The 24652-nt window shown below is 36.0% G+C and overlaps 1 protein-coding gene across 1 annotated transcript in view; it reads right to left on the bottom strand.

The window, feature by feature from the left end:
* LOC122661987 (MADS-box transcription factor 23-like) overlaps positions 1–15771 on the bottom strand; it is a 62617-nt gene extending 46846 nt beyond the window's left edge. The window contains exon 1 of the mRNA XM_043857522.1: positions 15512–15771. Coding sequence (XP_043713457.1) covers positions 15512–15693 — 182 coding nt within the window. The 5' untranslated portion in view covers positions 15694–15771. The remainder of the gene's footprint in view (positions 1–15511) is intronic.
* Between the last annotated feature and the right edge of the window lie 8881 nt (positions 15772–24652).

Below are 24652 nucleotides of genomic sequence, written 5' to 3' on the forward strand. Positions count from 1 at the left end.
ATTGCTCTACTGGGGGATGCAATAGGAAAACCTTGGTGGTATGCTGAGGTTGGTGTTGGTGGGATTCCTTCTCCACACTTGGTTGAGAGGCCTAACACATCCTTCATTCTTTCTATCATCTTCTAGTGTCTATTCCTATACTCTCATCTTACTTTGTTCCTTGGTTACTAATTTCATTTCTTCTTTCAATTTTGGTTTCACTTGATATTTCTCACACTAGTTGTTTTATATGTAATTAAATTTATGTTTCTATTTTTTGCAACATACCATGTAGTAACCTTTTGATTTCTTCAAATCTTGCTCCTGCTTAATATTTTTTTGTTAATTATTCAATCTGGTCTCTTTTTTGGTGACTTGCAATTTTTGAGACTACTCCATACCTTCAAATCTGAATCTGATAATTAGAACAACATAGATTTTACAGACTTGTTATATTTGATAAGTGTGGAAGATGAGGTCCCAATAGAAGTGTGGAAGAGCTTAGGAATCTGTGGTTTATCTTGGCTCACCAAGTTGTTTAATAAGATTGTCAGCACAAGGAAAATGTAGATGAATAGAGGAGAAACATTGTGGTTCTAATTTACAAAAATAAAAGTGATATTCAAAGCTGCAATAAGTATAGAGGCAGAAAATTAATGAGTCATACTATAAAATTAAGGGAGAGGGTTATTGAAACCCACCTGAGATTAGAAACTACTATTACGGAGAACCTATTCGGTTTCCAAGAAGATCCACGACAGAAGTTATTTACTTAGGAGGCTCGTGAAAAGATTTAGAGATTGCAGGAAGGATCTCTAATATGGTCTTTGTTGACCTAGAAAAAGCTTATGACAGAGACCCTAGATTTAATCTGTCAAGTGCTAGAGATGAAGAGTCTTTCAAGTTAATATTTGTGTACATAATTAATAATTAAAGATATTTGAAAAATATAAGAACTGTGGGAGGCCAATGTAGGGAATTCCCAATTACAATTTATTACATCAAGGATTAGCTTTAAGCCCTTATTTGTTTGCGCTTATCATGAATTATATTTCCGCTTCTCACAGCTGCTCTTTCCACACCTCCAGATATTTGGTGCCAAATCATCACCCGTTTCCCTATTTCTTTAATAATATAGTTGGCTATCTCTGTGGCATCGATTGTATAGTTTGAAAAAATTTGCGTAGAAATTGATCTGAACCAATCTCTTGCACCGTTAGTTCTCTTAACGGAGGATAACCTCTATCGACGAGTTCGTTGCAAGTATGAGGCGTTATAGAGTGTATGTTTTCGTTGTGGCAAAGTAGGCCATAGGAAAAATGCATGCACGAACTCAGAACCCCTTTCCCGATAGTCCAACATCGTCCTATCCACCCCCTATCTCTTAAATTAAAGGACCTAGCCTCTAATTATGGTTATTGCACTCTCAATCACGCTATCCCTCATCATTGGTTTACCAAACTGCCCTCTATCTTATTTTGCATCCGAAAGAAGTGACAGCCTGGAGTCATTCAAGATGAGGTTCTTTGGTGTATGTATTTTGCTGATGATGTTGTTTTGGTGGAAGAGACAAAAGTAGGGATTAATGCCTAGTTAGAGTTGTGGAGAACAACATTGGAATCAAAAGGTGATAAGATAAGTAGAATGAAGACAGAGTAGATGGTGTGTAACTTTGGCTACAATAAGATAGATAATGAGGTTGTGAAAATGGATGAGAGGGAGATTCCGCAAAGTGGTTATTTTAGTTATCTAGGCTCAATCATAAATAAATAAGGTTTTATAGAAGATGTGTTTCACAGAGACTTAAAATAGGATGAATGGAGTGAAGAGGTGCGTTCGGAGTATTGTGTGATCGTCGTATTCTTTTATAACTTGAAGAAAAATTTTTTAGGGCAACCAAATGACTGGCTATAATGTATGGTACAAAATGTTAGGCAGTTAAGAAAAATCATATTGATAAACTTAGTATAGCAGAGATGAGGATATTGAAATGGTTGAGTGGCAAAACTACGAAGGATAAAGGAAAGAATGATCATATTAGAGCTGAGTTGATAGTAGTTCTGATTCAAAATAACTTGCAAGAAAGTTATTTGAGGTGGCATGACCATGTTCTACGGAGGCCTTTGGATGTTCTAATACGGAGGAGTGATTTGATTCAAATTGAAGGAACTAAAAGAGCTAGGGGCAGACCTAAAATGACCTTATGAGAAGTGAGATAAGACATGCATAGCTTAGGCCTTGTATATAATATGACTTCGAATAGAGCTGATTGGAGGGCAAGGACCCATGTAGCCGACCCCATTTAGTTGGGGTAAGGTTGAGTTGTTTGTTTGTTTGTTATACTTGACAAATAAACGTTTCAACCATATTTTCATATTTGAGTTGTCTTGACACCTGTGATGCTGTCCCAAGCTGATCTCCCATTGTACTTAATGGGTTCGAGGTTAGCACTGTAATAGAATCCCCCCTCCCCCCAAAATAGGTGTACCTTTTAGGGTGTGGATCGGGACGTGATAAGTAGTATCTAACCTGGTATGGGGGCACTGCAAATGTGGGTTTGGGGGATGCCAGGGAGAAAATGAGGAGCTATAATTGTCTCAGATTCCCAATCCACCAAATCCCACATTGGCCAGGTTTGGGAAAGATCTTGGGATAATAAGCGTGGAAGGAGAACCCTAATAGCTTATAACATAATGCATTTTTTTGGGCCCTTTTCAGACCTAGAATGCCCAAGTAATACTTTTACCTCTTTATTCTCTGGAAGGACCTAAAACAACAAATGACTTTCGATGGGAAGGGTTTTTCAGCTTTCAATTTAAATCTTGGAGAAGATATAGCTTATTTGTTGTGTACTTGCTAACATGATCTCTCTTATGCATGCAACAACTCTATTAGAAAAATGAATGTCACACTGGCAAAATAAAACAGATCTGATTTGGTGCAGTTCAATTTGTTATTAATTTTTTGAAGAAAGAACACCGCTCGTTCATGCGTCTGTGCGTGTACCTATGCCCAGACACAACGGGACGCGAAATGACTGGCACACCGCTGACTTTCCATGGTGGCGGGGCGGTCATTCGTGCCTGGCTGTGTCTGGGCGCAGTTACACGCCCAGACACACAACCAGGTGGTGTTCGTGTTCCCTTAATATTTTCATGGAAAAGCAGTTACCAACTTATTTGTTTCTTAAAATTTCATTTCAAGAGATTATTATTTGTATTACAGGGGAATTATGGTTACTTTGAAGAGTTGAAAATGTTAATACAAAATAACTACAATGTCAAAATCCAGTCAGATGTTATTTAAAATTCTAATCTTGTATTACCCAAATGTGCTAGTCTACATATTATACTTTTCTACATAAAGGCCAATACTTCATTTTTTCAAATTTGAAAAAAAAAAGGGGGAAAGGAAAAAGGAAGAGGTACGTAAAGCATACCCGTTAAGTTAACTCTTTGACAAGCTTGATAAATGCGATTGCTTTTTTAACATACAGATATATAGATTTCAACCATAAATTGAGGATTATATTCAGGTATATATAGCTTTCATAAGACATTGTTTAATAGGGGATGACAGATGTTGTCATCCTGTCTCGCTTGCAATCGTAAAAATCAGTTGCAGTATCATGAGCAGGTGCACCATAACCCCCCAAACACCCAGAATTGATCTGTGATAGCCACCCAAGAAGGTTGAGGGTTAGGCTATTCGGCGTGCTAACGCATCAAAGCATGCTAACGCTATGTAGAATTGAAGGAAGAAAGAAAGTGATTTGATCTTCCATTGATGAAATAAGTTCCAACTAGTGCTGGAGTTGGGAATGAACATCCATTCCTGTGAAACGAGTTCTCGTCTTTTGCATGATGCGTTGAAGGACACAACTTGAATTGATGTCTTGTTGTGGCTCAGTTGTTCCACTATGGCCAGATTTGATACACCTTGCAAACAATGCTGAACCTCCTAATATGGTTACTGAGTCGTTCAGAATGTTGGGGCATCCATGCAATTTCCTCCCAAGAGAGCACAACATATCTCGTATAACCTCTAAGCTAAAGAATGTTATTCCGTATTGCCACTATTAATGGGCATGGACAAAACTTGTCTGTTATTTTTGTAAAGCTTTTGCATAGAAAACATGTCATTTGTGATGCCCTAAAAAGAAATCCTACTCCATGTGTTGTCTCTGTTGAAATGTCAACCAAGTTATAAAAGAGAACCTAGGGTTAGTGTAGAACCATACGATGGACTTAAACTTCAGGATAGAGATGGACCAGATGGAATGCTTGCTCTACCACCTGTGCTTTACGAATAGTATCCAACAATTGGATGAATTGGTAGCAATATTCCATGTCAGTCTCATTAAAACTGCTTCCTGAAAATCATCTAAATGTTGTAGGCCCAGTCCACCTTCATTCTTTGGTTTGCATAAGGATTTCTAAGCCATTTTTTGTGCGCCAGTGTTTGAGTAGCCCTACTGGCAAATAAATTGTGTCATCATTCTTTCTAACCTGTTGAGAATGTTTTGTGGAACACGAAAGTGCCTTTGCCTCCATGATGACACTGCCTTGTTTATAATCTCTGCATAGTCATGAGCCCGAAGAGATTTCGAGGACAGTGGAACATCTAAATATTTTGATAGGTAGGCTACCTACAACAATGCTTAGAGTGGTAGAAGTATTCATCAATCTCTGTAGGGTAATTTGCAAAGAAGATGTTGGATTTTTGTTTATTAATGGCGAGTCCAGAGAGCTATGAGAATTGGTGGAAGAGCTGGTCCAGTTGGTTGGCATTCGTCACACTTACCTTGGCTCAACACAATTGTCGGCATATCGCCATTCTACGGTCTTAAAAGTCGGATAACTTTTGGGATTTGTGTGGTTGTGTTTACACTTTCATCATAAAAAAAAAAAAAGGGTGTGTGGTTTAGTCTCACATTGGGTGTGTGTGTTTGGTATTCCGCCATTTCATGGTCCTAAAGCGGTTAACCTTTGGATTGTGTGTGGTTTGTGTGATTACACTAAAAAAAAAAAAAGAAGAGGTTTGTGGGTTTAGTCCACATCGGGTGTGTAAGTGTGGTGTGTGTTGTGTATACCCGTCATTCCACAAACATATGATTAGTTTTTCAGGAAATTTCCAAACGAACAATGTCAATGAAATCTTTCAATTTCTTATTTTACTATGTCGGTTTTGTTTGTGTACTCAAAGCTACTCTCCAAGGGGTGCTAAAATGATGAGTAATCCTAAACTCCGTTTGCTAGCATGACGGTTCGGGTATCAAAAGTCGGTTAACCTTTTGGGATTGGTGTGTTGTTTGTGTGATTACACTTTCATCAAAAAAAAAGAAAAAAAAGAAAAAGAAAATAAAAGGACTCCTAATGAGCTACTCTTTATCAGTCATTCTTCTTAAAAAGTGGGCCCTACACAAGGATGAGGTGCCCTAACCTGACGTATCCTTCCTTTTTTATTATTGATTCTAAAAATATTATTTAAAACATTATTCAGAAAAATAACCATGTAAAATTGTGTTTTCGTTCATATGAGAGATGACCATCTTACAACCTTCTCTCTCCATAGAAAGACATTTTTTTAGGGTTCATGCATCAACAGTGGCTTACCTATCCCAGACATGGCTTACTGCACAGCCAATCGAGATTGAACAAGAGAACAGAAATAAGGGAAGAATTTCAATCATCATAACAAGCCATGTCTAATCGGTTAGGAATTCAAGGAAGAAAAGAGAAGAGAGTGCTCACGTGCTTTTGAAACTCGAATTGGCCAAAGCTATGAACCTGATTTTGCACGTAAAGTGCCGAGTCGAGGTGAGTTGCCCTGATCCAGATCGATTCCTAACAATTTCTGACTGGAGATCTTATACACTATTCTGAGATTAAAAGCTTGGCACCAACTTAGTAGATCGGCAAACCAAATAATGAAAGACAGCTCGTAAGGAACTGTGTGGAAAGTGAAGCTGTTGTGGGATAACTGAAACCTAATATGAGTCTCACTTATGGATCCCTCTAATCCAAAAATCGTATTGGGTTTATGCAATTGTTTGGAAATGTTAATATTTTAATTCAAAACTACTGTGGCTTTTCAAAACTGATACACCCCTCCCCGTCAAGCATTTTGAAGATAAAGAACTGGAATTCAATATCCAATGTTAAGGATCAGGTCATGGATCAACTCTCTTGTTTCATCCGTAGGGTTGGATTAAATAAAATTGGGGAAAAGATTGTCACACTGCCCTTATGCAATTTCTTTCTCACTTATTTTTTTTTTTCTCTCACCTCTCACCCTAAAAAATCTGGGGAATTCTCTCCAAATAATATTATTTTTTCTGCAATGTTTGGGCTTCTATTCTAGATTAAGTGATGAGCCTGCATGCTGGTGAAATCGGTGACCGAGCAAATCATCCTGAAAGTCTAGAGGTATCAATCATTGAAATCTAGAAATTTGCCAGAATCTGGTCATCGGCTATGTTAAATATCATTGTTCTGGTCACTGGAGTTGAAGACAAGGAAGAAAGAAGAGGAAAGAGGAGAAGAGCCAGTGATTAGAAATTTTGAATCGGATCTGATGGAAAGAAGAAAGGGTAGGCTTAAAATATGGTCAAATATGAAAAAAAAAATTCACATGCTGGGAGATCTAGAAAAATTTCGTCTTGTAAGAATCACAATAATTTTGTGCCAATAAGAAGCTCTCTGATTTTAGGCTTAAAACATGGTCTAATGCCATCATTTTAACTTCTAAAATTATATATTTTAATATAAAATGGTGAACTAAATGTGTAATGGCTAATTGAAAATGGCATTGAATTTGAACAATATTAATCAACTTCAATTGTCTGAAAGTTGATTTAATTTAACAATTAATAAGCTCCTTTATGGAACACATACTCATGAATAATGAATTTTTGGGTAAAATATGAATCTCTCTCCACATCTGGGACCTACATAAAAAATGAACCTTTCCAGATTACCCAAGTTAATAAAATTATGTTTACCAAAAATAAAAGTTAATAAAAATTTTCAATGTATGATTCAAAATGTATTAATAATGTATAAATATGCTAATTTCAAAAGTGCATTTTTAAACCTTGTGAAAGTGAATTTTACTTGAAAGTATCTTGTCGAATTTTTCCTATCACAATTTCAAAATTTTTTTTTTGGGTGTTCAGTTTCAATACATTAGTAAAGTCTTATTATAATTTTTTTTCTTTCATTTTGAATACATAGTTAGGGCATGCACTGTGCCTCCTCACATCATTATTATATTACTTATTATAAGGAAAAAAAAACAATGATTTAGAAGAAAAGAAATAATGTGAGAGGGTGTAATGCACTCTGCTTGCTAAAAGGACCCTCTCCCTAAAAACTAAAAAGATAAACCCAAAAAAAGAAAAAAAAGGATTGGAAGGGGAGAGAGCGGAAGAAAGCACCTCTAATTCTTTTCTATTTTTGGGGTTAACATCTCTAATTCTTTGGAAGAGTAATAACCTTGGTCTGTAGATTCTCTATGTGAGGGGATTGCTAGTTGAATAAAAAATAGAGAGTTGTCCATATTTTATGCATTTATCATTGACTATACTAATCTGAGTAATCTTAGGGATATAATTGAGAGATTGTAGTCTCAGGGATATATACTATATACATTCCAACATAACAGTTAGATTGGAAATACAAACCTTCTATCATATCTATCATGGTATCAGAGAAACACTCTTTTTTCTAGTTTCTCTCTAACTTCCCTTGAACTTTCCGCACTCTACACCTTCTAGACTGTATACTAGATTTTTTTCCCTCCTTCTGCCCCCACTGATATTTCTCTCTATCGGCTCATGAGTCATGACTGATATTTCTACAATAACACCACCTACTCTTGAATCTCCTATTATCATTTCGCTTCCAGACTCACCAGTTATAAACTCAGTAAGTCCCTAGCCTTGTGGTAATGAGTTGTCTATGGATTCTTTTAGCGGCGCGGCCCTTCTCATCATTATCATGATTGGGTACGAAAATAGTTTGTCCATCTTCATAACTTCCATTGTTATTTTTCTATCCTTGTTTCTTTACATGAACCTACTTCCTTCCGTGAATCCTCTACTAATCCTCATTGGCAAAAAGCAATGATAGATGAGTTTGATGCTCTATGAGATGAGGTGTACAAGATCAAGACTCGATCTAATGGATCGTTTAAGTGATATAAGACATGTCTTGTTGCAAAAAGGTATAATTAGGAATATGACATTTGACTATTACAAGACATGTCTGTCCGGACTCTTATTGCATGACATCTGTCTGTCAATGATCCCTTTTTTAGATGGATGTTAAAAACACCTTCCTGGTGATCTATTGGAAGAAGTGACCATGAAACCACCTCTAGAATATCGGCATCTCCCTCATTAGGTGTATTGTTTATGGCTGGCCTTAAACAAGACTCTTCTTGCACGGTTTGCCAAGTTCAATCATACAATCTCTGAGTTTGGTTTTTCGTGAGCCCGCATAACAATGTTGTTTTTATTCATCTCGTTGTGCTTCCGAGACTTTACTTTTACTCCTTTATGTGGATGATATGCTTATTACATGGATGACCTTGCAGGGATACAGTCCTTAAAACTCTTTCAATCAGTATTTTTAGATGAAAGATCTTGGTGCTTTGCGATATTTTCTTGGTTTTGAAAATCCCCTTTCCCATTGATGGATATGTCATGTCTCACACCAAGTATGCTTCTGATTATTATCCCATGCAGGGATCACTAATAATAAAACGGTTGATACTCCTTTAGCTTGCCAGTAGCCTTGCGTATTTAATAGTCACTCATCCTGACATTACTTATGATGTGCATCTTGAAAGTTAGTTTATGACTAGCCCATGATCCACGCATTTTGCTGCAGTTATTCAAATTCTTCGATACATCGAGGGCATTCTTCTTCATGGCTTACTATATGCCCCAATTTCCTTTCTTGAGTTGAGGGCTTATTTTGATACTTTTTGGGCAAGTGATCCTATTGATTAGTGTTCTACAACACTCTATTGCTTCATCCTTGACAACTCGCTTGTCTTTTGGTGTAATAAGAACAAGTGTTTTTGCTTGTTCCAACACTGAAGATGAATACCGTGCTCTTGTTGATACAACTTCTGAACTTCTCTGACTTTGCTGGCTTCTTTAGGATATATGTGTCTTTTTCTCAGTTCTAACTCCTCTATACGATGACAACAATAGTGCCGCCTAAATTGTTCACAATGACGTGTTTCATGAACGCATCAAGCAGAAGTAGATCGAGTGCCATTTTCATCATTTGCTACGTGCAGATCTATTTATCAAACGCATCCTTATTGTTGTTTTCGTTCATTGGGGTCCAAACTCAAGTTGGTTTTCTTCGATCCACCTTGAGTTTGAAGGGGGTGTCAATGTATATCATTTTATTTATTTTTGCTAAAAGTTAATGTATTTCATTGACTATAATGATTTTAGGAGTAATCTTAGGCATATGATGAGACTGATTGTAATCTAAGGGATATGATTGAGAGTGTTTGTGATCTAGAGGTTATATATATTGTACTCATACACAATTGAATACATAGATTAGAAATACAATCCTTTTATCATTTCTATCATGCATAACATTACATGATAAAATATTCATTGAAAAAAATAAGTGGAAGAATAAAAACTTTGACAACTAAAATTAAACATAGCCAATATCAGCCCTAATGCTTAATAGCATGGGGCAGAAAAGAGCACTATCTATAGAACTTTTCTAAGGTAAAACTTCAAAAATGTTGATGACCACAATAACAAGGTAAAAAGTATAATATATAGTAAGTCAAATAAAGTAGGGTATGCTTCGAAGGAGAAATCAAAGGATTTATAAAAAAATTTCTATTACAAGGAAGAGGGAAATTTTCCCATGACGCTATTGTATTGTTGTCCTCTCATATGGATTTTTTATTATTATTTTCTCTCTTTTTTCCTATCCATGTGGGTCCCATGTGATGATGCCATTCTCCATGCCGCCATTGGTGTGGCATACGAGATTTCCCACACTGTGTTGTGGGGAAATCCTCTACCTAAAAGGCATTAGATGTAAACAATAATTTGACCAATTGAATCAGCTTTCAATTGTTACCAAAAAAAAAATCACCTTTCAATAAATTCCTTCCTTTTCATCTCTATCAAATCTTATGTACTCTACTTAATGTATTCATTGCAAATCACTCTTATTCCTCAAATCTCTTGCACCATTAAATTAATTAAAATTTAAACATTTTATTTACTATCTTGCACTATTAAATTAATTTCTTAAGATTATATAAAATTTACATTTTTCATTACACCCCTTTATTTAAAATGGAAAGAATAAATGAATATATTTTGTTATAATATTTCATCTTACAACACCTATTCACACACATACATGCACCCTACTAACCTCTGGTCATCTAATACTATCTCTTATCCTTCACATCCTAATTACTTAGTATTGAATAAATTTTACTATAAAGTTAATTGTGATGCAGTGCTAGAAAATAGAACTTCAAAAGGTAGCGTAGGTTTCATTTTCAGAGATCATAGGGGCTATTAGGTGAAGGCGATCTCATCTCCTCTTCGCTTTAGATCGACGATTCAAGGTGAAGCTATTGCAATTCGAAGTGCTCTTCTAGAAGTTGTGGCTACTGGTTTCACTCAACTTCAAGTAGAATCAGATTGCAAGGAGGTGATTTGTAATATCCATGACTAGAACTGAATTCCACCCTATGAAATTTATGTTGTAATTTTAGATATTAGGAGACTATCCTCTTCTTTTGGTTCTATTTCTTTTCCATGTATTCCACGGCTATGAATGGTGTTTCAGATGCCTTGGCTAGGAAAGCCCTGCCTATTATATGTGTGACAATTTGACCAAATTCCATTCCATGACTTCATGATCTTTGTAAATCTGAAGCTTTAAGCTGTACATATTCTATCCTTCAAAGAATTCTTTTTCTACCAAATTTTTTTTTTTTTTTACAAGTTTATTAATCAAACATTTTATTTAAAATAAAAAATAACATCTTTTTCCAATATGTCATCTTTTCGTTCAACTCACTTTCCAGCACAAAACTTTCTCCCCAATGATATCTTTAAGGGAGAGGGATGCCTACGACGTCAGAATGTAGTTTCCCACCAATAAGGGGGTTGGAAATCAAGTTGTCCAGTAGGGGGTTTAATGAGGAGAGAAATGTGGGGTCCACAAGTGGGACGAGACAAAGCGTGCACATGAATCTGCACTTTAGTGTCATGGCAATCTTTTTCGCTATCTTTAAATGTCTTTAAGGGTCTCCCTCCAACAGCTCTTGAAACGTTTTTCCTTATCTATAAACCATAAGTAGTGCGTAACTTAGACACAATGATGTACTTTAATTTTCTATCCTTCGTAATCCATTCATATAATATTCTTTAAAGATAAAGGTTAATTTTGACATTTTATTTTTCATCTTCAAAAATATTAAAGGTCACTGCCTAGAACCTAATAAACATTTGGGAAAAGGTTGGCATGCTGCCTGCATGCCGCACGCTAGCGGTCGTTGTGTCTCAATGTCTATCTCCCTCTTTACCCCTTTGAAATGACTGCCTACCCCTCCAGTATTCTCCTCAATTGTCTTTTTATCCTTTGATTTAGCCCAGTTTTCAGTTCATCTTGCATATTTGCTTTATGCACAGAGACAGAGAGGTTTGAGACACAAGTACTTGTAGTAATTGCAGTGAAGAGGCAAGGCTGACAATTTTTTAACCATATAATACGTATTATATGTATTGTATGTGCTCAATACATATAAGAAAGAAGCCTTTTAAAACATCAAAGATAGAATCCTCAACAAGTTTGGGAGATCAAAGCTGAGATTTTGAAGAGGTGTCGATTCCATTACCTTCCAAGGGAAGCCTTCAATCCATAATAGTAGGCTTATGGAACAGTGGGGGTATCCATATTACATTTGAATCAATGTCAGTTGTGGGCATCTCTCCTTTCGTTCTTACGTGTTGCCTTATGCTCTAGGGCCTCTGTTGTTGTTTAGTTGGGTCCCTCACCTCTTGTATATATTTCTTTTTCTTCTTTTGCATAAATGTGATACGATCTATCAAATATATATATATATATATATATATATATATATATATATATATTGCAGGATGGACAGAGAGCTTATTATCTCCAACTAGGAGAAAATTCAGGTTGATGGCAGGTTGATGGCAATGGCAGTTGCAACTCTCATGCATGTACACCATGGCTCATTTCAAAATTCCAAATGTAATTCTTCAGGAGTAAAAGAAAGCAAGATGCAGATTTTTATGGGGTTAGAGACAGCATGAAAGGAAAATCCATTGGGGGTGGTTGTGACTGTCTCTGTAAGTGCAAGCTTGAAGGTGGAATGGGTTTTATAGATCTTACTATTCCGAATGTGGCTATGCTTGCCAAGCTTGGGTGGCATCTGATTTCCAATCCAAACTCTCTATGGGCAAAGCTTTTTTAGAGCATCTATTTTCCAAATAGGTCTTTTATTTAGGCACAACCAGGGGATAAACCTTCCTGAGCTTGGAGGAGTATTTTGAGCTTGGAGAAGTATTTTGAAAGACCTTCTCCAACAGGGCTTTCTATGGATAGTTGGTAATTGCAGATCTATTCATATATGGGAAGTCCTGTTGATTCCACATCTAAACCATTCTAAGGTAAACTCCCCTAGGCCTCTTGATTGTAATGTATGGTGGTTTAGGAGGTTATTGTTATTGGTGAAGCCTAATTTCGGTTCAGAATGTGTGGTTGAGATCTTCGAAGGGTCATTTCGGCCTCAAAACAATCTCGGATTGCCGAAAAATGACGTACATCAACTCCAAAGGCGTGGTGTTGTGTTGGGCTCGTCAAAATCTTTGAAACAATATAGTTTGGGATATATGTTATGTCTTGGTCCGACCCTGTCCGGTTTGGCAATTTCTGGGTTCAGGGGTATTTCTGTACTTCCTCTGGTTAGGGCTTCTCTATATAATGTTCTTATCTCTGAGAGGGCTGTAAGAGAGGCTTTGTAACATTTCCATAGAATAGTGAAATTCGTTTTGTTGTTCAGCCATGGATGTAGCTTCCACTTTGGGGGTGAACCACATAAATCCTGTGTGTTTGTTCTTCTTTGTTTTTCGTATTTCTTCTGCAAATCGCCACTTCTGGGTATTGTTTTCTTAACACTTATTACATCATCAGCTCAATGGGATGTCACAAAGTTAGGACAACATTTTGTACAGTTTGTGGTTGACACTATTTGCAAGATTCCTCTAAAGTTCTGAAGGATACTAGGATAGGATTTGTTGGGGCCCGCATCCAAATGGACAGTTCACAGTGAAATCTACATATACGCTTGGTGCCTCCTTTGCCCCTCATTCTCACTAAGCGGCCCGAAGTTCCAACTTATCTAGACTGGTTTGGAAGATTTTTTGGAATTTTAAAATTCCACTTAAGGTACCACTGTTCCTTTGGAAAGCTTGCCTTAGTGTTATTGATGTCATAGTTAATCTAAATCACCGGTAGATTTTTCTATCTGATGTTTGCCTTAGCTATGGACTTGCCCCCTAAGACTATGGAGCATGCACTTGTCGAGTGTCCACTAGCCAGTAGGCCTAGTTTGCCTCGTGTCTCCATGAAATCCTCCTCTAGCCCAAAATTTTCATTTCATGCTTGGATTATTAAGTGGGGGGAAAACCTTAGAATTATCAAAGTAAGAGCGATGGAGGTGCTTCTCAGCGCATGCAATAATTGTTTTGAAGATTTGGAAGCAATGAAATGTGAGGGTATTCCGTGTAACCCTTCTTCCTTTTGGGTCTTATATTTCTATAAATAACCATTCAGTGGAGGAAATTAACCAGTTAATTGACATAGATCCTAAGGTCATCAAGCTCTCAACATTCTGTTCCCTCAAAACATTGTGATTCTCCTGCCCTTGTAGTGTTCCATCTCATCTATTCAAATGCCGCCATGTCAGATAGGCCAATAGCCATAGGGTTTGGTTGTTTTGTTCTGGATTCTTTTGGGAAGCTTGTCTTGGTAGCCACTGGTCATCTGTTCTCCAGTTCATCATTGATTGGTGAGGTCTTTACTCTAAGATTAGGTCTTCAATGTGTTATCAGAGCTGGCCCGGGCCGAGTTACTCTCCACTTAGATTGCCAGGTTCTGATCTGATGCCTCTTTGATCCTACAACCTGGACGTCAAACTTACAAAGATTTTCGCCATAGTGTTGACTATCTTTGTTCTATAGACTTATTTTGACTGCTGCTCTTTTATTTATGTAAATAGGTCTGTGAATGTTGTTGTCATGCCATTTCTAAATGGGCAGTTTTGTTATCTAGGGAATATATGGAGGGGATCGGAAAATGTTTTTTGAAGTGAACTATATGTGAAGCATATTTATTTACTGACTATAGGAAGCACCAAAAGACTATCAAAAATTCAAAATACTAGTCAATCTATCCTAGTTATAGCTAGCAAATACCCTTGCCCTTTCCTTAATTTCTAAAATGGTTAATTTTACCCTTGCCCCTTCCTTACTAATTTCTATAATGGTTAATTTATTATACCTCTTACACAACATGCTCCATAGACTCCACCACATCTTTGGCACTGGACTTGGACTTGGCTCCTTTTCCTTTTAAGGGTAGAAAAGATTTCCTAAATCAAAAAAAAACAAACACAACTAGTACGGCCGATATGTACATCGACTGGAAAACCCTCTCTCGACAGTTGTAGCTAAACTCCAACCTCTCTCTCTCACATGCTGTAATGTTGAAGGACATCAACACAGTTAACTTCGATAGGCTGATGGTTCTTTTTCCCATGTCATCATCTTATGAATTAACTCTCCACAGCCCAAAAGTAGCTAATCCAGCAAGGACTGTAAGGTGGAACTGACTTGTATGTCAGTTCCCAACTTAGTGAAGAAATGGAAAACTTGTTTCACGCATTAATGCATACATTTATACTGCATGCATGCATGCATTCATACATACATACATACACCTCAACCAACTATCAGCTTTAATAGGAATCCCCAAAAAGCTGTATCAGAGATTCGCAATTTTACGGAAGAAGAATTAATTTCACTTAATCAGAAAGAATGTATAGAAGTGAATTCCTAAATATCTCTGACACCATCAACACAAAGGAAACTCATTCATCAATAATAAGAACTGAAATTAAATTCCAATTTCTGAGGATCTCAGATGAGTCTCAGTGCCATGCAATGCGTTAATCACAGCCAATCTAAGCACGCTTCAAAGACTTAAAAAAGTTTTAACTATTCTGATAGAGAGACAGTATAGGAAATTTGAATTATTTCAACAGAAAGTAATTCGATCAACAGATTTAGTAAAGAAATTAATACCAATTCTAACGAGGATATGATTTTCAAACATTCAGCTAGATCTTTAGATTTTCTATCAAAACGAGAGAAGGTAGAAGCGAGAATTAAAAATATGAAGAACTACAAAAAAAAAAAGAAATATTATCAGACCTGGTACTTGCGAAATCATAGAGCTTTCCAGTGCTGGAGAAGATTATCAAACCGACTTCGGCATCGCAAAGGATAGCTAACTCCTTAGCCTTCTTCAGTAATCCATTCCTTCGTTTTGAGAAAGTCACCTGCCTGCTTGTCGAATTGTCGATCCTTCGGATCACGATCTTTCCTCTCCCCATCCCTACTGCTTCAGATAGTTAGGGTTTCACTCTCTTTTTCTCTCTAAATTTGCGGTAAGAAGGAGAGTTTCAGCTTTAAGATCTGATTAGAAAACATCATCAAAAGGAAAAACGAAGAAATAAAATATTAAATCAGAGAACAGTAGAGGAACATATAACCTAGTGAAGATGAAAAAAATAGCGATCCGAACAGAAAAATTGAAGTTTTCGGGGAAGGACTTTGGGTTTGTACCTGTAATGACGGCGATCAGAGCTTTTCTACATACAATGAGCTCTTCGTCAGTTTGGTGGCTCTGAGATTGTTCTTTGTGATGTCTTTTGTTTTTTTGGTAACAGCAGCTTTTAAAATTATAAGGAAAGGCCAAAAAGCGGTTTTCAGGATACTGTAACCACTTAGTTTGGAAAAACCAGAGTGGTATTTGCTTTACTAAACCGCTTAATGGTTTTGATTTCACTGTAGAATCCCAAAATGGTGCAATCCTGTCAGTATTATAATTCTTGTATTTTTTATGGAGTACTGTTTGTCATTTAGATCACCGACACGTGGGAGACGAACACGGCAGCTGTAATTTTCAGTTTCGATGTCGGAATGCCCCTATCTTTCTTAAATGACAAATGCATCCTTATGCGGTTTAGCAGGTTGCACGTCTCTGTCACCAATTTTAAAAAAAAAAAGAAAAGGATAAGAGTCCTACACAATAAAGTAAAAAATATATATATTATTTTTAAGGAATACAATGTGCAAACCCTAGCTATCACCAAGTGCTTCACTAGGGCTTACACCACATTATGGAGCAAACTCACACCACAAATGATTTATTAGGGTTGATCCTGAATCCTCCTGAACAAGGTAAAAACACTATCAATAAGTTTAACAGTGGAAATTATTAAAAAAAAAAAAAAAATTAGAACTCCAACATGTCAAAACCAGGGGAAGGCTATATGCTAGTAGTCCAAATTATTATTAAAAAAAGAGAAAAAGAACGTTGTTTGATCGTGTGGCTCCTATGCCCAAACATAGGGGCACATGAAGTTACCGCCTCGCCCCCTTAAATAAAAAAATAACATCTATGTTTATGCCCCTACGTGCATTCTCATTATTCTTCGTGCTAGTACAAAGTCTACACAACCAGGCAGTAATCTCTTGCCCATAAAAAATCATGGCACATATCTGTTGAAGAATTTGGATCCTTGGTTATGCTCATCTCCTCGTGCAAACTTGCACATGTTTAAAAGAGGTAAGAAAAGCATTTTGAGTTTTTTTTTTTTAATTTTTTATCATTGAGAAATCTTTTTCTTCTTGGCATTAGTGGGAAGGCCAGAAGAAAAAAAATCTGTTGAAAACCCTAGAACCTTATAAACATGAGATGCCTTCAAAAATTTTATGACATGCATGATTTGAGTTACTTTTAGAGATCATCACATGTGACCCTAGGGAGCATATTCCTTAGAAATTTCCATTATATTCGTTATGTATCCTATTAGTTTTTTTAATGACATAAAAAGTAAAAGAAATTGTTAAGTTCTATAGTTCTTCCTTAGTCTGATGATCATCTCATATGACTATTAAGTCCAGCAAGAAAAATAAGAGAATAGAGAAAGCAAAGGGGCCTACTAGTGGACTCTGGCTCTCCTTTCTCATTTCGCTCACTGGACCGCTCTAGTTACTAATGAGCACCTCCATGTTCTACATTACTAATCCCCGGTTAAGGAACATTTGGGTAAGCTCTACTAGCTTAGATTATGAGTGAGAAATAGAAACTGACCAAAGTCGACATGTTCAGCTAGCTTCTCATGCGCAGATTGTAGAATTTTCATTTTTTTCTTTTCCCTTGCTGGGGTATAGAAAATAGAAAGAAAAAAAAAAAAACAAAAAAACAAAAACAAAAACTTTTTCCCTTAGGGCATAGAAGCTCAGGTTGATTACTATTGCTATAGACATTGGCCCTTAGTTGCAGAAAAAAATAGATTATTTTCCAAAATGCAATTCCAAAGGGAAAAGATAGATTAGTCTTTTTTTAGGTAGAAAAAAAAAGATAGATTAGTCATACAGTAATAATCTTCAACCTCAACGGGGAGTCGGGGACTATAACAGGGACTCAAAAGGCAATGGCTTTAATGGTAAGGGTAGATCGGTCTTTCTGACTTCCCAGGAACTCGAATTCGTTAAATCGGTCAGAAACTGCACGAATCAAAAAGCAAATAAGTTTGTGCGTGACGACTGCGTCCAAGGAATGTGGGAGAAGCCACGTGTCGAACAATACATGTTACGATAAAGACCGGTGAGCGAAGAAGAAATAAAAGGGTAGAAAAAGGAAGTTGGGGATAAAAAGGGATTTGTCCTTAGTAAATTGACGGATTAAGGTTTCCAAATTGGGCAATTTAGTAAATTGACGGATTATGGTTTCTAGATTGGGCAATTTAGATATCGTGCATGTGTCAAGTGAAAAAGCCATCTCCCATTTTCTCTCGCTTCCAACAATGTTTCGTTTTGGAACTTTGGGTGGAAGTAGAGAAGACCTGGTAGTGTCAACCATCAACCCAACCAAAAATTCCGAAATATAAAAATATATTAAGTAATTATGTTTTATTTTTTATTTAAAAAAAAAAAAACTTCTATCTTAAATGTGAAACCCCTCCCTTCTCAGTCTTTCCCGGGAGTGTCAACCATCAACCCAACCAAAAATTCCAAAATATAAAAATATTTTTGTAATAATGCTTCATTTTTTTATTTTATTTTAAACAACTTCTGTCTTAAATGACAAACCTCTCTCGTGTCAACCATCAACCCAACCAAAAATTCAAAAATATAAAAATATTTTGTGATAATGGCTTCAATTTTTTATTAAAAAACAAAAACTTCTATCCTCAATGAGAGCCCTCTTACTCTCTCATTCACTAATTAATTGTCACCCACTTTCCCTTTGGAGAAGTCCGAAAATAAGAAACAACATGGTGGAATAGAATGCAATATTTTGTACTAGGTAAGAGGCTTATTAGCTTATACTATTTATAATATTTCTTTTCTATTAAATAAACCATCAAAGTGCGGAAGCACACATCTCTTCTAATTGTTAAACCCTTTAAAATCAAGTAAATATTCAAATGTTTCCTTCCATATATACATAAAAATATGTATGTATATTTTTATTGTTGTAAAATGATGTAAGGGTAAAATAAGAAAGAAGTACTCACTGGTTGGAAATTTTTTTGCTTCACTCCATCGAATCAAGATTCTTCGATTAAACGATTATAACAATTAGTTGATCCATTTGAATCAAGATTAATGAGTTGAATCGTTGAATAACTTCAATATGAACAAATTCACACAAAGAAGCATAATGATTAATTATATATTCAAGAAGCATAATGATTAATTATATATAATCACAACGCCAACAAATTAGAACCCATGACAATTGTTAAAAATGATATATATTTTGTCATTAACAAAAATAAAAAGATTATGGTTTGAAGTTCTACTTCCGAGGGTGGGGGGTTGAGCTCATGGAATATACTAGATTTTGAGAAGAAATCCAATTAGATTCTTTGAAAAATATTGACCTAAATTAATATTAAAATGAGATTTAATCCAAGCCTAAGGATTGAAAAAATAGATCAAATGTAAATTTCATCTAAACTTGCTATTTTTTGTATGCTAATATGACAATGTGGTATTTTCTTCTTATTTTGCTTCATGGTAACTATAAATCTTAATTGACTCGCATTGGATACCTATCATACCGTTTTGTCCAGAAATCGACTGGGGCCTACCACTTGCCTAATCACGCTTCGAGCTGAACCACACCTATTTCATGTAATATAATATGATAAAAGAGTAAAGTTTGTTTGTCGGCAATGCAAAATCTGAAATCTTTTTGCACGATAGTAGTCCATGAATCATTACTCCCCCTATTTGCAAATATCCAAAAATACCCTAAAACTCGCGATCTTAGGTAAAAAAACGCCCTAAAAGTGAGTCGCTCACCATGGTCGTGCCAATTAATGATCCCTTACCCAATGATAAATGTAATATTTATTTGTATTGTATAATATTATATTTTGGTATATTATGCTATACTTATCTTGTATTGAATCATATTATAATATGATGTAAGGGTAAAATAAGAAAGAGGTACTCACTTGTTGGAATTTTTTTTGCTTCGCTCCACCGAATCAAGATTCTTCGATTAAAAGATCATAACGATTATTTGATTCATTCAAATCAAGATTGATGAGTTGAATCGTTGAATAACTTCAAAATGAACAAATGCACACAAAGAAATATAATGATTAATTATATATAATCACAACACCAACAAATTAGAGCCCATGCCAATTGTTAAAGATGATATATATTTTTTGTCATGAACAAAAATAAAAAGATTATGGTTTGAAGTTCTACTTTGGGGGGGGGGGGGTTGAGCTCGTGGAATACTAGATTTTGAGAAGAATTCCACTTAGATTCTTTGAAAAATATTGACCTAAATTAATATTAAAATGAGATTTAAGCCAAGCCTAAGGATTAAAAAAATAGATCAAATGTAAATTTCATCTAAACTTTCTATTTTTTGTATGCTAATATGACAATGTGGTATTTTCTTCTTATTTTGCTTCATGGTAACTATAAATCTTAATTGACTCGCATTGGATACCTATCATACCCTTTTGTCCAGAAATCGATTGGGGCACACCACTTGCCTAATCACCTAGCATCCCATACCTTACGCCGTTGAAGGCGGCACGCTTCGACCTGAACCACACATATGATAAAGGATTAAAGTTTGTTTGTCGGCAATGCAAAATGTGAACTTTTTTTGTACGATAGTAGTCCATGAATCATTACTCCCCCTATTTACGAATATCCAAAAAAATCCTAAAACTCGCGATCTTAGGTCAAAAATGCCCTAAAAGCAAGTCGCTCACCATGGTCGTGCCAATTAACGATCCCTTACCCAATGATAAATGCAATATTTATTTATTTTGTATCATATTATATTTTGGTATATTATGCTATATTTATCTTGTATTGAATCATATTATAATTTCATTTATATTATACTATATGAGGTGGTGTTCCTTGGTTTCTATACAAGATATAACATCCATCACTACTGAAGATCTTTAAAGTTACATATGGTTATGACAATTGGTATAATACCCTACTCTTCTAATATTTATACATCTGAAAGAAATTTTAAATATATGTAAAGTACTTATAACTTTATTTGATGTAAAATTGTGAAAGAAAAATAAAACAAAATTCTTATCAAAGGTTGTACTATTTTATGATAAGTACATTAAGGTGTAAATTTTAATGTTATTATGACATTGTTTTATTAATGTTAGGATGATGAGCACAAACAAAGAAAGGTATTGGCACTGCTAATGTGGATGTTCCCTTATTCGTGCTTCGCTTCACTTCTACGTTTAAACAAACATGATTCGTTGCAAGGAAAAACAATACTAAATAACAAAAACAAAATGATGAAAATGAATACCATTTGAACAAGAACATCTGATAACACTGCAAAATTTCTTCAACATTTGAATTCCAAGCTATAAAACAATGAAGCCATCATAACAAACTTAGTTAGAAACATTTCATGGACTTACCTCATTGAAGATCCAAAGTATACATCTAGCAACAACACTACATCTCTTTCACTTCCTCCTATTGAAGCTAAAGGAGTTTTCAAAATTCTCAATGTGGCACTTGAAAGAATTGGATCTATATAACATTACTAATATATTCTAAACTAAGACATAGAACAACTAAAACAAAGTAGATTAAGTTTTATATGATAATTCACTAGAAATTCCTTAATTAGCTTGGATTACTTTACTTAGTAGAATGCTTTATCCGTACCATAAGTCAATTGATTATAATCAAACCAACAAACAATCACATGAAATAATGTACTTTACTATCTTAAATCATGTATTAAATACCAAACTGGTGGTTTCCTTTGAGTCCATAGTTAAACAAAACCTCTTGGAGTTTGAAGGTTTCTGTAATTTTGTTCCTTATAGGAAATGGCTTGACTAAGCTAATGGTTGAGGTTAATGGCTTTGGGGGGCTCGTATTAATTCAACTGCAATTAAGTACAAGAGAATCAAATCAAATTCCAGATAGTTCCTTAAAGACAGCGCCGTCAACCTTAAAAATTGGAAAGATAAAAAAAAAGAAAAAAAAGCCCATGTGTGTTCTTTGAAGTCTGAGAAGTTATCCTCTCTCTCTCTCTCTCTCTCTCTCTCTCTCTCTCTCTCTCAAAATGTGTTTGTGCCATGTTGGTTTCTTTTTTCAATATGGATGGTAGAAAGGTTGAATATCTGAATAACTAACTAAACACACCATTAGCTCTTGATTCCTGATTTCAAGTCTTGGTTAATTTGTTATAAATGATAAGCATGGGTTTTTTTCTCTCTTTCTTTTTTTTCCTTTTTGAAAAATATGACTTCATAAATTAAAAAAGGTAATCGCCAAGGCAGCCAAGTAGGAGAAGTTGCAAATTTATTAGGGCGGGGGATCGTTCAGCTTGCATGGCCTTGCACCAGTGCAGGGGCGGGGGTGGGGGTGGGGTCATCATTTTCACCCCCTTCTGTGTCTTGGTGCTCCAGGGCCACATGACTTGGTAGGGATCTTTTTCTCAATTTATTATTAGGTATACGCCAATCACTTGGTGCCAAGGTTTGAAATTTAAATTAAGAATTAAGTATGAGATTAGTCTCTAATAATTCTAATTTCTATTATGCAGAAACACTTTAGGACTCGATCGGGTCAACCTAAGTCAGCCAAATTGAGGTTTCAGAATTCTTGTAAAAAAAGAGGGTTTTAGCTAGAATTTTTTCTAGTGTCGGCTGTCGACATGACGCACCAATCTCTTCTTGTATGCGTGCTTGGAAAACCTTAGTCATTCAAGCTGAGGGTTTGGAATCCATGTAAAAAAGGGGTTTAGCTAGGATTTTTTCTGGTGTCGGTTGCCGACATGACGCACCAATCTCCTCCTTTATGCATGCTTGGGAAACCTAAGTCAATCAAATTGAGGTTTCAGAATCCATGTAAAAAAAAGAAGGGAGGACATAGCTAGAATTTTTTTCTGGTGTCAGCTGCCGACATGACGCACCAACCTCCTCCTTTATTCGTGCTTGGGACCGACAACAATCGCTGAGGAAAATAATGATTCCGATTTCAATTATGCAAGAACACTTTTAGGAATCAGTAGGACTCAACCAAACTCAATCGAACTCGCTTAGTAAATAAAGACTTGGAGTCAATCAAATTCGGTGTTGGTCTATATTGAATCAAATTGATTCAAATCTGATTTTTGAAACCCTAGTTAGAGCAACTGAAGAGGGAAAAAAAATGAAACTTAAAGCATAAAATAAAAAAAAAAATTGCAACTAAAGACCTCCTAAGGGGCCAATTCTCTATTAAGCCACTCCATTGGCGTGGGAACCCCTATGCGCGTGGCAAAGCTCGATTGCTCGACACGCACGTGCAGGTAGCAGAGGGTACAGTACTACAGTCTCCACTCTCCAATTGGAAAGTTGGAACTTGGAATTGCACAGATTACTAATCTCCTTCGTGATGCGATAACTTTAACAGAGAACACTTGAGAATATTTTTTGGCTCCCTTTTTTATGGAGACTCATTCTCATGCTTGGTAGTAGTGCTTAGGGGAGCGGACCCAGAGTTTTTTGCATTATGTAGAGTTTGGTAAACGTGTAACTTTTGGTTGGCGGAAACCACGTGATCACAGTTTCTTAGACCAATTAAGATTCGATCTTTTCCTTCTTTGTTTTTTTTTTATTTTTTTTTGGTAAATCGATCTTTTTCCTTAAAGGTAGGGCCCAGGCCCCCAAAGGATCAGGTGCTGAGATTAAATAAATATAATTTAACATCCTTCTCCAACTAAGAGCTTGACCAAGTGTCATCATCGTCAAATGATAATGGGTGCAAGTTCCAAAAAAGGAAAATTGAATTTGTAGATAACTGTATTAGTGGGACACCTATCACTCCACCAAAGGTCGTGGACTCGTGGGGTGCATCGACTGTCTTGCTTAACGGGAGGGAAGGGTTGGAGTTAAATATTATATTTTCTGACAAAAGGCCACAATATTTACAAAGAAAAATATCCACAGTCCCACGACGTCAGTGTGCATATTCCATCCTACACCTTCTCACATACTATGTAATTCACCTTACTTTTTCTTTTTTTAACATATACTCTTTCTCTTTACATTAAATAAACAAAGGCCAATTGCAGTGCACGTGGGAGCATCAACAGGGCCGTTTATGTGGATGAAGTGGTCGTTTCGACTCCTTTTGTGTTTGGGTACAAGGGTCATGCTGTTAGGTAACCATAAGTAAAGGATTGAGTTTTTCCACACCTTTGATCAAGAGAGATCAAGGGGTTCGAGAGTGGTTGAGAGAATATCGCACAACAGTGGGAGATAGTGTTGACCATTCATAAATAGGGGACTAACATTAATGACCCGTGATGGGTGTTTCCTTTACCGTGTGGTGAAGGAAAACTTCCACTATAAATTAATGTGGTTTTAGGTATCAGGATCGGATTAACCATTATCGATGCCAATGCCAATGCCAATTCCAATTCCAATATTTGACCGATATGGTCTGAATAGTATCAAGAAAGGGAGGGAAAAATGGTCTAAGAAATCTTATACCGGAATTTTGAGGGTCCAACCAATTGAATCTATCCTGATATGGCTGATCCATATCAATATGAATATTGATGGTAACCCAAACTGGTGTCAATATCATACACCAAAACCCTTATTAAATCCTTTGTACACAAACCATTTCCAACGATACCTATTGATCGAAAAGTGGACTTTGGCATCATAGGAAAGCTCTCCCCTATCTACAAATAGGGAGAGAGTTCTCTAAGCAAGCAATAAAGAGAGAGAGAGAGAGCCCTCACTTGGCAGCTCG

The sequence above is a fragment of the Telopea speciosissima genome, chromosome 5, assembly GCF_018873765.1.
Source record: "Telopea speciosissima isolate NSW1024214 ecotype Mountain lineage chromosome 5, Tspe_v1, whole genome shotgun sequence".
NCBI classification, from domain to species: domain Eukaryota; kingdom Viridiplantae; phylum Streptophyta; class Magnoliopsida; order Proteales; family Proteaceae; genus Telopea; species Telopea speciosissima.